We start from the raw sequence: 15756 nt of genomic DNA on the forward strand, positions 1-15756 counted from the left end.
AGATAGGTTTTTACGACATAGATTTACGATAGGTTTCATAGATTTTTAATTCCAGGTTTTTACTGAATTCAAATTTCACCATCTGCCATGGTGGGTAATGCTCAACCTGGGTCTCTGGATTACTAGTCCAATACAATACCACTATTCCATGACTCATAGAAGCCTTTTCTTTCCCATTTTCCCTTCACTACATCCTGCAAGGGAGAACTGCTCTTTTATAGAGGATAAGAAAAACCCTTCACATGCAAGATCTATAGAATAGTAACTGGTCAGTGTGTGAAACTGCAATTTTGCTTATTTGTGTGCGTGTGTGCCCGAGTTGCCCCAGAGCAATCATATAAAGGATTGTGCCTTCAATTCCCCCTCTACATAAATCCAGAGAATTCAGGAGTAATTTCTTTGCCCAGAGATTGGTGAGAATACCCCAATTGAATTTGAATTCAATCACTACCCCAGTGGGGTGACTGAGGTGAATAGCATAGATACATTTAAGAGAAAGACAGATGTGTACATGGGAAAGGAACAGAAGCTAACGTTATGTAGGATTGTATAGAATGTACGAAACCTATGTTCGATCTAACCAGTCCATTCTGGCATTTATGTTCTTTTGAGCCTCTGCCCATGGTTCCTCATCTCATCCTATCAGTATAAACTTCTATTCCCTTCTCTCTCAAATGTTTACCTAACTTCCCCTTAAAACGCATCCGTACTATTCATGTGAGCTACTTCCTGTGGTAGTGACTTCCACATTCTCGCCACACTTTGGGCAAGAAGTTTCTCCTGAATTCCCTGCTTGATTTATGTTTTAAGGGTTAGATGAAGTACAGGACTTTACTTCGAGAGGGCCAGGATACAAGAGGTAGAGGTTATACCACAGCTATACAAAATCCTAGTTAGACCATACTTGGACTACTGTGTTCAGCTCTGAAAATCACGCCTTAGGAAGGATAAATTGACCTTTCAGGGAGTGCAAAGATTTATCATACTGATACTTGAACTCCAAAGGGTTGTAATCCTGAAATTTAGATGGTGAAGGGGCGACTTGATTGACGTTTTCAAGCTTTTTAAGATGCTGAAGCAGTCTGTGCCATGTAGGGAGGCGGGGGGGTAATGGTTGTCATTGTACTAGTAATCCAGAGATCCGAGTTAATGCTCTAGGCACTAATCCCACCATGGCAGGTGGTGGAATTTGAATTCAATAAAAATCTGGAATTAAAAGTCTAATGATGACCATGAAACCATTGTTGATTCTGCTGTCCTTACCTGGTTTGGCCAACATATGACTTCAGATCTACAGTAATGTGGTTGACTCTTAAATGCTCTCTGAGATGGCACAGCAAGCCACTCAGCTGTATCAGTCCACTAGAAAGTCTAGAAGGAATAAAACTTGATGGAGCACCTGGCTTTGACCTAGGCACCGGAAACGACAATAGCAAACTCAACCTATTGACCTGCAAAGTCCTCCTTACTAACGTCTGGGGGGTTGTGTCAAAATTGGAAGAGCTGTCTCACAAGCTAGTCAAGCAACAGCCTGACAGTCATACAGAATCATACCTGACAAATCATGCCCCAGACACCACCATCACCATTCCTGGGTATGCCCTGTCCCACTGGCAGAAGTGGCAGCACAGTAGGGAGGGAGTCTCCCTAGGAGTCCTCAACATTGACTCCGAACCCCATGAAGTCTCATAGTATCAGATCAAAAATGGGTGAGGAAGTCTCCTGCTGATTACCATGTACAACCAGCCCCCCTCAGCTGATGAATCAGTGCTCCTCCATGTTGAACACCACTTGGAAGAAGCACTGAGGGTGGCAAGGGCACAGATGTACTCTGAACTACAAGAATGTACCACATTGTCCATCACCAAGAGTGGCTCAGTAGCACCACTACTGACTGAGCTGGTCGAGTCCCAAAGGACATAGCTGCTAGACTGGGTCTGCAGTGAGGGAACAAACAAGAGGGAAAAACATACTTGACCTCATCTTCATCAATCTGCCTGCCGCAGGTGTATCTGTTCATGTCAGTCTCGGTAGGAATGACCACCGCACACTCCTATTGAAGATGAAGTCCCACCCTCACATTGAAGATACCCTCCATGTGTTGTGTGGCACTGCCACCATGCTAAATGGGATAGATTTCAAACAGATCTAGCAACTCAAGACTGGGCATCCATGAGGCGCTGTGGGCCATAAGCAGCAGAGAACTGTCCTCAAACAGAATCTGTAACCTCATGGCCCAGCATATCCCCCACTCTACCATGACGACCAAGCCCGGGGATCAACCCTAGTTCAATGAAGAGTGCAGGAGGCCATGCCAGGGGCAGCATCAGGCATACCTAAAAATAAGGTGTCAACCTGGTGAAGCTACAACACAGGACTTCTTGCATGCCAAACAGCATAAGCAGCAAGCGATAGAGCTAACAACCAACAGATCAGATCTAAACTCTGCAGCCCTGCCACATCCAGGCGTGAACGGTGGTGGACAACTAAACAACTCATTGGAGGAGGCTCCACAAATATCCCCATCCTCAATAATGAAGGAGTCCAGCACATCAGTGCAAAAGGATTAGCATTTACTGAAGCATTTACAACAATCTTCAACCAGAAGTGCCGAGTGGATGATCCATCTCGGCTTCCTCCGGAGGTCCCCGGCATCACAGATGCCAGTCTTTAGCCAATTCAATTCACTCCACATGATAACAAGAAACAGCCGAAGGCACTGGATACTGCAAAAGCTATGTAATACTACTGAAGACTTGTGCTCCAGGACTTGCTGCGCCTCTAGCCAAGTTGTCCCAGTACAGCTACAACATTGGCATCCACCTGGCAATGTGGAAAACTGCCCAGGTGTGTCCTGTACACAAAAAGCAGCACAAATCTAACCTGGCCTATAACCTTAAAAACTAGAGCCAGGCCATCAGGGGTGGTGTCAGGAAGCACTTCTTCAAAGGGGTAGTGGAAATCTGGAACTCTCTCCCACAAAGAGCTGCTGAGACTAAGGGTCAACTGAAAATGACAAAACCGAAATGGATAGATTTTTGTTAAGCAAGGTATTAAGAGCTATGGACCCAAGGTCTGCATATGAAGATAAGATACTGGTCAGCCATGGTCTAACTGAATTGAGAGCAGGCTCAAGGGCTGAATGGCCTCCTGCTCTTCCTGTGTAAACAGCTGCCTTACATCAGCTATGTCCATTATGCTGAAGATCACCATCATTTCTCCTCCTGGTCTTTGCTCTATAAAGAAACGGGAGTTTCTAAAGGAGTACCTCCTTTGCCCAGGCTGGTTTGTCCGTCGGATTCACATTTTTATTGTAATAGTACAGCTGCTTCTTTTCTTGGGGCTGTTGCTGCTGCTTCTGCAGCTGCTGCTGCTGCTGCAGTGACATGAGGAAGGCATGCTCCTGCTGCAGTTGCCTCTGAAGCCGCTCAGACTGCCGCTGCTCCTCCAGTTGTTTCCGCTTATATTCCTGCAACAGACGCACAAGGAAACAAGCAGAATATTAGCAATCTACTTGGCCATGTCCAAAAGGAAAACTCAAGGGGTTGATGGGGACATGTAAAACCAATACTGATACAGAAGTGTTGGCACAAGTGCCGTCAGCAACGAGGACACACACTTCCTGAACTCTAACAAAAGGCTGTGGCTGCTCTTGTCAGCATCTTCAGCAGTCTGCAGACTAGCAATGTTTCACCACAATAAAGCAAAGCCAATAGGTGAAGGTGCTCCAACTTTAAATCGTTTCAGAACATACTCGGGACATGGGTGCTACTGGCGAGGCTGACATTTATTGCCCGTCCTTTGAAATTGGTGGTGACGGAGCTCTTTCCTTGCCCTGTCACAGCCTATGTAATGATTCTGGTTGTTCTTTGCAGTGGCTTTGATACAAGGAAGTAACTTGTTAAGTCACATCCAAGGACAGTTAAGCATGGGACTGGAATCACATATAGGCAAGGCATGGTTGGCAGGTTCCTTCCTTAAAAGGACAATTAGCGATGGGCAATAAATGCTGGCTTAGCCAGTGACACCCACATCCCATAAATGAATTAAAAAAGGATGGGCTTTTCCAACAATCTGACAGGTTTACAGTTCGTCATGACTTTTTTTACTTTTGAATAATTCATTTGTATTTTTTTTAAAAACAGAAATCAAATATTCAAACTGCCATGGTAGGATTTGAGCTCATGCTTTCTGCATTACTTGTCTAGGAATCACTAAACTACTGTGCCCAAGTGAAACCTTTTGTCAAGACATTGTTTCCAGAAACTTTGGGGTTTAATTAAATGAAACAAAACTCTATTGTTAACAAGGAGCTTCAGTGTATGGGAAACAAGCCTGTTAGAATCCAATGCTTCCTGTATTTGTAACTGTGATCAGAAATCAGGCAGCAAACCTCCTGCACCACCTGGCTGATTTAGACTCAGAATAGTGACAACGAACCCCCACCAAGAACCACATACTCTTGAAACATTTTCTTCTCATTCATCACATTTAAAAAGCAAACATCTGTTCCTCCTCCACAGGCACACTTCCTCAGCTGACAGGGTGGCCAGCCGACTTCTGTGTTTCTGCCATTCTTATTCTATAAATATCGCTACTCCATCGAGGTAAAGGGGCTTAGGGATTCACACCCTCAGAATTAGCCTGCCTGGTAGTGAAAAATAATCCAATCTGAGGGCCAAATTAACCAAGATTGAGCACTTAACAATAGTGAAAACAAGGCAGCACTTATACTCTGGCTTATATGGGATGGGGGCAGGGTATGGGGAAGAGATCAGGGTTTTTTTTAAAAACAGTGTCATGATGATCTGGAGTTGCCTGAAAGGATGGTGGAAGCAGGTTCAACAACAACGTATATTCACATAGCGCCTATAATGTAATGAAACATCCCAAGGAGCTTTATGGGGGCATTATACAACAAAGTGTGACACTGTTTCACATAATGGGATCTTAGGTCAGATGGCCAAAAGCTTGGGCAAAGTTGTAGATTTCAATGAGTGCCTCAAAAGAAGAAAGCGAAATAGAGACGGAGAGGTGCAGGAAGTGTATTCTGGAGCTTGGGCCCGAGGCAACTGAAGACATGGCTGTCAATGATGGAGCGATTAAAATTGGGGATGCATAAGAGGCCAAGATTCGAGTAGTTCAGAGATCTTGGAAGGTTGTCGGGCTGGAGGAGATTACAGAGATAGGGAGGGGCAAGGCCATGGAGGGATTTGAAAGCATGGAGGGATTGTCATCTTAAAATCAAAATGTTGCTTGACCATGATCCAATGGAAGTCAGCGAATACAGGGGGTGAAAGAGAAAAAACTACTTGGTGTGGGTTAAAACACACAAGTAATAGGGCTTTGGATCACCTCAGGTTTAAGAGGTTAGAACATACACAACCAGCTGGGAGCCCGATGGAACAGTCGAGTCTTGAGATAACTAAGCCGTGAATTAAGAGTTTCAGCAGCAAATAAGCTGAGACAGGAGCGAAGTCGGGAGATGTTACAGAGGTAGAAATGGGCGGTCTTAGTGTTGGCATGAACATGCGGTTCAATAATGACTTTTAAAAGGGAATTGGATAAATACCGGAGGGGCCAAAAATTGCACGGGCTATGGAGAAAGGGCAGTCAAATGGGAATAAATAGATAGCTGTTTTAAGGAGTTAGTAGCAACTTTGGACCCCGTGCAGTCTCATGGCATCAAGTCAAACATAGGCAAGGAAAACTCCCGCTGGTTGCCACATACCGTCCCTCCTCCGCTGATGAGTCAGTACTCCACCATGTTGAACATCATTTGGAGGAAGCACCAAGGGTGGTAAGGGTGCAGAATGTACTCTGGGTGGGGGACTTCAATGTCCATCACCAAGAGTGTCTCGGTATCACCACTACTAACCCAAACTGGTGAGTCCTAAAGGACGTAGCTGCTGGACTGGATCTTCAGCAGCTGGTGAGGGAACCAAGAAGAGGGAAAAACCTACTTGACCTCGCCCTCACCAATCTACTGTTGCAGATGCATCTGTCCATGACAGTATTGGTAGGAGTGACCATGGCACAGTCCTTGTGGAGATGAAGCCCCGTCTTCATTTATTGTGGATAGCCTCCAACATGTGTGGCACTAGCACCATGCTAAATGTAATAGATTTTGAACAGATCTAACAACTCAAACCTGGGCATCCACGAGGCAATGTGGGCCATCAGCAGCAGCAGATTGTACATAACCACAATCTGCACTACGCAATTGACAGAGTTTAATAATCTCACAGCCAATGGGGCAGATCTAAACTCTGAAGTCCTGCCACATCCAGTCATCAATGGCGCTGGACAATTAAACAACTCACTGGAGGAGGAAGCTGCACAAATATCCCCATCCTCAATGAATGGGGAAGCCCAGCACATTGGTTCAAAAGATATGGCTAAAGCATTTGTAACAATCTTCAGCCAGAAGTGGCAATGGATGATCCATCTCAGCCTCCTCCTGAGGATCCCAGCATCACAGATGCCAGTCTTCAGCCATATGGATTCACTCTAGATAATATCAAGAAATGGCCGAAGGCAGTGGATACTGCAAAGGCTATGGGTCCTGACAACATTCTGACAATAATACTGAAGACAACTGTGCTCCAGAGCTAGCCGTGCCTTTGGCCAAGCTGATCCAGTACAGCTACAACACTGGCATCCACCTAACTTGCCCAGGTATGTCCATCAATCGCCGCCCCATTAGTCTGCTCTCGATCATCAGTAAAGTAATGGAAAGTGTCGTCGACAGTGCTACCAAGCAGCACTTACTCAGCAATAACCAGGTCACTGACGCTCAGTTGGGGTTCCGCCAGAGCCACTCAGCTCCTGACCTCATTACAGCCTTGGTTCAAACATGGAAAAAAGTGCTGAACTCCAGAGGTGAGGAGAGAGTGACTGCCTTTGACATCAAGGCAGCATTTGACTGAGTGTCGCATCAAGGAGCCCTAGCAAAACTGAAGTCAATGGGAATCTGCTGGTTGGAGTCATACCTAGCACAAAGAAATATGTTTGTGGTTGTTGGAAGTCAATAATTTCAGTCCCAGGACATTGCTGCATGAGTTCCTCAGGGCACTATCCTAGTCGCAATCATCTTCAGCTGCTTCGTCAATGACCTTCCTTCTATCATAAGGTCAAAAATGGGAATGTTCATGGATGTTTATACAATGTTCAGTATCATTTGTTGACTCCTCAGTCTGTGTCCATATGCAGAAAAGCCTGGACAACGTTCAGGCCTGGGCTGATAAGTGCCAAGTAACATTTGCACCACACGAGTGCCAAGCAATGACCATCTCCAACAAGAGTGAATCTAACCATCTCCCCATGACATTCAATGGCATTATCATCACTGAATCCCCCACTATCAACATCCTTGGGGGGTACCATTGACCAGAAACTGAACTGGACCAGCCAAATAAGTACTGTGGCTACCAGAGGTCAAGGCTGGGAATTCTGCTGAGAGCAACTCACCTCCTGACTCCCCAAAACCTGTCCACCATCTACAAGGCACAAGTCAGGAGTGTGATGGAATACTCTCCACTTGCCTGGTTGAGTGCAGCTCCAACAACACTCAAGAAGCTCAACATTATGTAGGACAAAGCAGCCCACTTGACTGGCACCCCACCCACCACCTCAAACATTCACTCCCTTCACCACCAACACACAGTGGTAGCAGTGTGCACCATCTACAAAATGCACTGCAGCAACTCACCAAGGTCCCTCAGGCAGCACCTCCCAAGCTCACGACCTCTAGCACCTGAAAGTAGGTGGTAGAAGCATGGGAACACCACCACCTGCAAGTTCATCTCCAAGTCACACACCATCTTGACTTAGAATTATATTGCCATTCTTTCACTGATCGCTGCGTCAAGATCCTGGAACTCCCTCCTTAACAATGCATAGACTGCAGCAGCTGAAGAAGGCAGCTCACCACCACCTTCTCAAGGACAATTAGGGATGGACAATAATTAATGGCCTGACCAGCGGCACACACATCCCAAGAACAAATTTAAAAAGTACAGGCACAATGGGCCAAATGGCCTCCTGTGCAGGATCATTATATGATACTACAATAGTCTTGCTACGCTAAAGAGCAAGAAGCAGAATGTGTAGCCGCCAAAGACAGCTAATGACTGTTTCATTCCATCCATTGCACGAAAGGCAGTTTATAGCCAACTTCAATTCACATTACTTGGGAGATGCTGCGCTCTCTCTTGGACAACATTCTTCTGTCAAGCAATTGTACCCAACAGTTTAACCAAACACTCAGCTCTGCTGCACACAAAACAACTTTTGCATTTGACTACACACTAGTAACTTGTATTTATATAGCACCTTTAGCACAATACAATGCTCTAAGGTGCGTCACATGAATGTTACCAAGCAAAATGTGATACTGAGCCACATAAGGGGCTATTAGGACTGCTGACCACAAACATGGTCAAAGATTTTAAAGAGCACCTAAAAGGAGAGAGAGGTAGCGAGGCAGTGTGGACTAGGGGGGAATTTCAGAGCTTAAGAGCTAAGGCAGCTGAAGGCTCAGTTGCCAATGGTGCTGCAATTAAAATCAGGCATGAGCAAGAAGCTAGAAATCAGAGGGCTGTGGGCGACTACAGAGATAGGTGGGGTGGGGGGAGTCAGGCATGGAGGGATTTAAAAAGCACTGTTAGACTGAGTTTCTGAAAGCAGGGAATCATTTGTTCAGACTTTCTGGCCCAATTCACACAAGTGGAATTTTAGATGCAATAACCTAATCTTTTAACAAGCTCACAGGCTTATGCAATGCAACAGTAGGAAACAGGATAGAAAGTTTGACCTCTAAGATTTGTCAGTTAACTTGCACCCTAATCTACAAAGAAGTTGTTCACATTTCTCAGCAAGAAATGGCTGATCAAGGCTTTTGACACCGTGTAAGCACAAATCACAGGCCATCAGGTCTTCATGTGCATACAGTAGGCAGGAACATTCCAGAATAAGTCATTATGTTTAGATATATTGCCAAATTCAAGTAATTCTGATCCTACAGAACTAGATGGTAAAGGTCTATCTATCAATATGATTAAATAATTCCTTGCCTTAATTTTGATGGCTAGATTTATAATTGGCCTGAATGAGGCGTTAATTTTATATAAGAAAAGCTGAGCTGGGGATAAAAGTTCCGGCTGTAATGATATTCTACAAATAGATGTCCTCAGCATGTGCTTTCTGAACATGTTCTAGCATTAACTAAGATGTGCCAGTGGCAGCTGATGTCTGAATATCAGCATTACATCAGTGATTAAATAGCTCTTCTTTGCCAGTTATACTGTTAGGTTACCCAATCTGGATAACTTGGATCACTTCCATTCTACTTGACTTGGAAACAGGGTCGAGTTGATACTTACCAGCAGAGAGATGCAGTAAATACTCCTGCAAAGGCCGAGTGATGACTTAAGGGCAGAAATTTACCATATCACACTGGCAGTCCTGATGAATTTGATTCTTGTGCTCCAGAATTCACTGAAATTGGCTAATACAGTAGACATAGAATCATAGAATGGAATTGTCTGATCAACATTCAGAGCAGGTAATGGAGCTAAAACTTGCTCGCAAGCAAAGGGCTTATGACTCAAATGGTGTGAGTCGCCATCATTGGTCAAATCTATGCGCATTTACTCACTTGGCCTGGATTTCCAAGCCAGGGTTTACTCGGACACCCAAAGTACTCGCTCTCCAGATTCTTTAAAGGCTTCATCACAGATTTTAAAATGATACACAACACAGAGTTAGGTGAACTGCCAACTGGTTCAGGACTTTGGAGAAAGTTAGCACAGCCAACAAACAGCATAACCTTAAATAAAACAGTCCTGAGGGAAAATCTGCAGAGCTCACAAACATCAACCATGTAGAGGGGTCAGGAAATATCGCATGGTCATCGCAAAACTGCATGCATTCATATAACTCCAGAATGAAGGCAGATCAACAATCATACACATGCTCGATCCAGAGTCAGAGTGAATCCAGTACCCCATCGAGGCAGCAGTTTTTTCCTCATCTTCAGAACTATCCTTCACTTGCAAAGAATGCTTCCCCTTCTTTAGGTCATCCAATGCCACCACCTATTCAGTGCCTGCGGACATCCAGCAAGGCAACCTGCTCCCAGATCTCCGTCAAAGTTGCTCCACGTCCAACAGCACTGAGAAACGGTAACGTATCCTACTCACAAATTTTTTTCCCCCTCCCTCTATTCAAACAACTCCCCAAAAGGAAGTAGACAATTGGGATTGGGGAGAAACCACATGGGGGGAAACGGTATCCTGTCCTTCAGTGCAGCAGAGATTACCACACTAAATCTGCTGCACCACCGTGCTGCCACTGAGAGGACAAATATTCACTTCAGACTCACTCCAAATTAAATTCATTCCATTTGCACTCCATGCCTTAATGCAAATAGGTGGTTGATTTGGATTTAAACTAAACTAAAAGGAAAATGGTCCTAGTGCAAACAGGATTTATAGCATACCAGTTACTAGGAGAATTTACAAAAGGATACATAGGAAAACACACACACACACAAATAAGAATAGAACAAAGAAGGGCTGGACTTGCACTGAGATGGAAATGGATTGAAGGGTCATTCAATATTTATTTTACAAGAGTACGTAGAGTAATCCTGGTCTGGGCAGAGTGGAAAGGGTTGGGGGGGTGGGGTGGCGGCGGGTGGGGTGGAGTGGTGTGGGAAGTGGGGTAAAGAATGTCCAAACCTGTATATACCTTGCCTGTTAGCCTGCCGACATAAGGACCTAACAATGAAAAAATAAAAAAAAATCATTCTTAAGCACACAAGAGGACATAATGATCCCATAACTACCAAATTTTGGCTGCAGTGATCAAGGGACTCTAAGGGATCAAGGTTAGCTCGAGGGCACTGGGTGCACAGTTAACACTGGGGTCGATCAGCACAGTACCCATGGCGTTTGGCTTTACTAAGTAGCATCCCACACAAAACAAAATGGTGACTAGTGCCAACTTTCCAGTGTTGTGCTCCACCCAAGAACAGAAGATCGTTTATGGAATAAGAATTCATCTCAATCTGTTCTTTTATGTATCTTGTGCTAATGTGTATCCAAAGATGAAGCATTAAACTTGGACATACTGAAAATATTGCAACCCTACATCCCATAATTACATCAGATTATGGCCACAGTCCTTATAAATCGGAACAGCTATATTTTTCGGTTGGGGATGGGAGGGGGTGAAGATAAGGTGCAAGGGTAGACAAAAAGGGAAGGGAGGAGACAAAAAGGAAAACACCCTGTTTACTCCTGTGAAAATGTTGCATGACCCCTCTAAAGGTTAGGAGCAGACACCTTGGAATGATATGAGAGGATGAGGGTTTGCAGCCTGCACCATTTACCAGAAGCAGAGCCTGTTCCTGCAGTAGCTGCTGCTGAAGAATCTCTAACTGCCTCTGCTCCTCCTCTAATTGATGCCTTATGTACTCCTAGAGAATGCAAAATGAAGCACAGGTAAAGGAAAGAAAACAGTCAGGAAAAAAAACAAATGGTCCATTTGTTGGTACAGAACAGTCAAAATTTCTCCAGTTAAACTTGAAAGGAGAAGGAGAAGAAGAAGCTTAGCTCTCAGTTTTATTTAAATTTTTCACACATACACTTTTGAAGGGAAATTGTTGCAGATATTTCCCACACAGAGCTCGGGTGAAATAGCTGACATTGAGGGCACTCAAATGAAGTTGCACATTGCAAGCATTGAATGATGGAAATGGAGCCCATGCAAAATCCCACCCATTGCCATAATCCCATTTTTCCAGCATAAACTTCATTGTCAAATTGTGGAAAATTGAGAAATGGGATGAATTTGCTAAAGAAATTAGATGAACACTTGAAAATGTGCAATGTGGAGGGAGCAGGGCACTGGGCTCATCAGATACGAGCCAGCACAGGGGCACGATGGGCCAATCTGTGCTGGGCATTCTGAGCGCTTGGTGCACGATATTGCCCTTTCACCTCTGCTTCTTCATCCCAAATCTGGCCTAGTTTGGCCAAGTCTCACTTGGTTGTTGAGAATGACACTGTTTGCATTTAAAGAGTGGGAGGGGAGAAAGACTTCTGAGGTTAGCTTGAGGCGGAGTCTTGTGACAAACGCAGAGAGAACTTTACGCTGCATCAAATTGGGAAATTTGAAAATTTGGTTTAAAAAAAGTGGATGAGCAGATGAGTAGCCAATCCCATAGCCCTCCCATCACCCACCACCCTCAAAAATAACCTGGTACATAACATTAAATTCAGAAATGTTTACTATGAGTTTCTCAGCTACTGTGGGTTAGCAAGTTGTCTATTACTAGCTTGACAACTGATATTGTCTCACTGAACATGTACAACTTGCATAGTTCATCAGAGATCATAAAGATTGGGTAGCACGTACACTGCCTGAAATAACTCTATTGTTTGGATCATTCTCTTCTGGCACTAGTTTAACTCCACTCTTAATTGCAATGTCTACTGACCCACATAACGACAATACTGTGAAAAGATTGCATTATAAGCTGGACAAATGAAATTCAAAACCGAACCTAGTCTTTTGGGTCAATTATATTTAGTCACTGCTGTTCTGATGCCTCAAAGCCTTGCAAGCCTACATTCACAGCGCCATCACAATGAATGATCCCTGTGCCACTAGGTTTGACTGTCAGAATGTGCCAAGACTCATGTGACCACCATAATGTGAGGGAGACAAAAGCAAATTAACTGAGCAGGAGGGTGAAGAACAGTTTGTGTCACTGCCCTTCTAACGAAGACTGAAAATGAGGGATAGTGTGCAGCAATGCCTCAGCAAGTACAGGGCTGAGTGTTCTCTGGAGAGTGCGAACACTTACTACGGAATGGTTTCATTGGCATTGGCAATCCTCTGATGACTCGGCTGACTGACCATTCTTCATTCGCAGACAAGACAGTGAGTGCCAAGTGGCTATTCAACTATGGAGGGCATCTTAAGAGTCTGATCATGTGCTCAGTTGACACTCCACAAATTTGCACTTTCTATTGGGAAATCACTGGATAGTTACGAGTGAGGACTCTAGCTGAATTGTCACTTCCCTCGTTCAGGGATACAGAAGATAAGTGTAGCACTTCAACTGCTGCCCTAAACAAGGTCAACACAGGCTAGAGAGCCTGAACATAGGGCCCTTAGGCCAGAATTGCTTTGAGTGAGATGAAAGTCCAGCAGCAGGGTTGCACAAGTACCACATAGCACCTCTTTCCGAAGCACGAAAGTAAAAGATTAATCTCTTTGCTGCAGGACAGCCAGGGTTTATACCTGCTCTCTCTCAGCCTGTCTCCTCTCCTCCTCTCTTCGAAGCTGCTGCATCTCGTCTAACTGCCGCTGATGCTCCTTTTCTTGCTGCTTGCGTAGCTCTCGTTCTCGCCGTTGTTGCTTAAAAAAAAAAATTGCAAGTTTATTTTAACAATCTGTACAAACCAGCTAACAAATTAAAAGACTGCATCTGCATCAAAGCAGCTAGGGAGATGAAGGGGAAGGGTGAGGGGAAAGAGTTGGGGCTGTGCCTCAGATTCTCACTTATCCTAAAATTGTGTTATTCTGAGGTCCCGCATTTCAACACTAGTCACACTTCAAAAGTAATTCAATGGCTGTAAAGTGCTTTGTAACATCCTGAGGTCGTAAAAGGCACCAAGTAAATGCAAGGCTGGGGAGCACTGCTAGCCAGTGTTATGGTTACCAGGACCTAGTGCAAATGCAGTCCATTTGTATTTGACTCTACAAAACTCAGACAGAATGAACTTGCATTTATTTATTGACTTGCAAGAACTCAAGGTGTTCCAAAGCATTTGGCAACCAAGTGTAGTCATTACTGTCATGTAGCAAACATGACAGCAGGTCACTACAGTCATGAGATAACAACTAGATAATCTCTTTAAGGTGGTGATGGATGAGGGGTAAACATTGGTCAACATGCCATGATAACTCTCGTGCTCCTTTTGAGAGGGCAGACAGGGCCTCAGTTTAACATCCTCATCTGAAAGATAGCACCTCCAGCAATGCAGTGCTCTCTCAGCACTGGCACAGGGAGTATCAGTCTGGGATTACATGATCTCAAATGAGGCCTGAAAACACTAAGCTCAGAGAAGAGAGTGCAATGCACGGAATCACAGCTGACACCTAAACACACACTTGCAATAGAATTCTTCTTTATACAAAAAAATGATCAGGTGATAATCATTGCTTCACTTGCAGCTGAGTGTTGAGCTGCAAAGCCAGAACAGCAGGTTAAATCAGAGGAAGGCACGAAAGTACAATGTGTTTTGGCTAAAGTCTGCACTGAGTACTGTGCCTAGATTCGGTCGCTAAGGCACAAGGAAAATTTCTTGAGCATTGTACGCAGTGCTCATGAAGAGCCACAGCGCTGATCCCTAGTGGTAAAGGTTTGAGTTTCAGCTTGGAAGGAAAGTGACAGAGATGTGCTCCGACAGAGATATAAAAGATAGTTAAAAGGATAGAGAGGTAAATTAGGAATATTAATTTAAATTAAACCGTGGTGATAGGGTTTGATGAAGAACGGTGGAAGGAAGCAAACAGCAGGGCAGAAATGGAAGGCAGAAAATTAATATGTGAATTAAGAAACAAAAAGGCTAGAAAACAGACAACAAAGGAGCTGTTCAGTGATTAGTGGGATATACTTCAATAAAAGGAGGCTTAGTGAAGAAGGCAGATGGGCTGAGGTACAGATAGACAATAGGAAGTCTGATATCATCATTCTAACTAAGATGTGGCTTGAACAGGAGCAGGAATGGTAACTCAACACACATGGTTACAGAGTTTTCAGATAAATAGAAAGGGGAATTAAAAAAAGGAGGGTCACAAAATTATGGAAGAAACCATCACAGCTGTGAGAAGGGAGGATATGCTAGGAACATCAAATGAGGCTATATAAGTTGAATGAGGAACAAAAAAAGGAGTAAACAACTTGTTGGGAGTAAACTGTAGAGCTCCAACAGCCAGAAGGAGATAGAAGAGCAAGTATGTGGGCAATTTGCTGAGAAGTGCAGAAAGAAAAGGTCAATCAAAGTAGGGAATTTTGACTACTCTATTAACTGGGATGAAGTCAGTATGAAAATGAGAGATGCAAGTTACCTAAGCTTTCCACCTTGCATTCATCAGGACAAATGCAAGAATGCCAAATTTCAAAACATCACAATAATTTATACTACAGAAGAAAAGGGTGCTGACTGGTTTTGAATTACCCAGGAGAAATTTTACATTCTTGCAAGATGAAAAGCTTCGGTAACGTGTCTCTCTGTTTGGAAATATAAAAGTTATAGAGGGCGCAAAATTCTTAAAAATGCATTTGGAGATGTTTTTAACCAGCACTTAGCAAGTTCAACAAGAAAAGGGCAGGTACAGGGCGCACCACTACGAGAGCATATTAGTTGCAGTAATCATAATTCAGTTAGGCTTAGAATAAAAGGATAAAGGCAATCCAAGAGTGAAAGTTTTAAATTGGGGATAGGCTAATTTTACTAGGCTGTGATGCGCTTTGGCAAAAGCGGACTGGAAACAGCTACTTGACAGCAAATCAACATCAGAGCAGTGAGAGGAATCCAAGGAAGAGATAAAGAGGGTTCAGAACAAAGATGTTCCTGCTAGGAACAAAGGCAGAACTCAAAATCTGGACTAGCAAGACATAACAGTTCAAGGACAGTTAGGGATGGGCAATAAATGCTGGCCCTGCCAGCAACACAC

The 15756-nt window shown here is 44.0% G+C and overlaps 1 protein-coding gene across 2 annotated transcripts in view; it reads right to left on the bottom strand.

The window, feature by feature from the left end:
* LOC121272297 (misshapen-like kinase 1) overlaps nt 1–15756 on the bottom strand; it is a 276034-nt gene that overhangs the window by 81255 nt on the left and 179023 nt on the right. For both annotated transcript variants that reach the window (XM_041178877.1, XM_041178876.1), the window contains exons 13-14: nt 13315–13431; nt 3269–3469 (exon numbers count right to left, since the gene is read on the bottom strand). In XM_041178877.1, the coding sequence (XP_041034811.1) occupies nt 3269–3469; nt 13315–13431 (318 nt within the window). The remainder of the gene's footprint in view (nt 1–3268; nt 3470–13314; nt 13432–15756) is intronic.

This window comes from Carcharodon carcharias, chromosome 33 (genome assembly GCF_017639515.1).
Source record: "Carcharodon carcharias isolate sCarCar2 chromosome 33, sCarCar2.pri, whole genome shotgun sequence".
NCBI classification, from domain to species: domain Eukaryota; kingdom Metazoa; phylum Chordata; class Chondrichthyes; order Lamniformes; family Lamnidae; genus Carcharodon; species Carcharodon carcharias.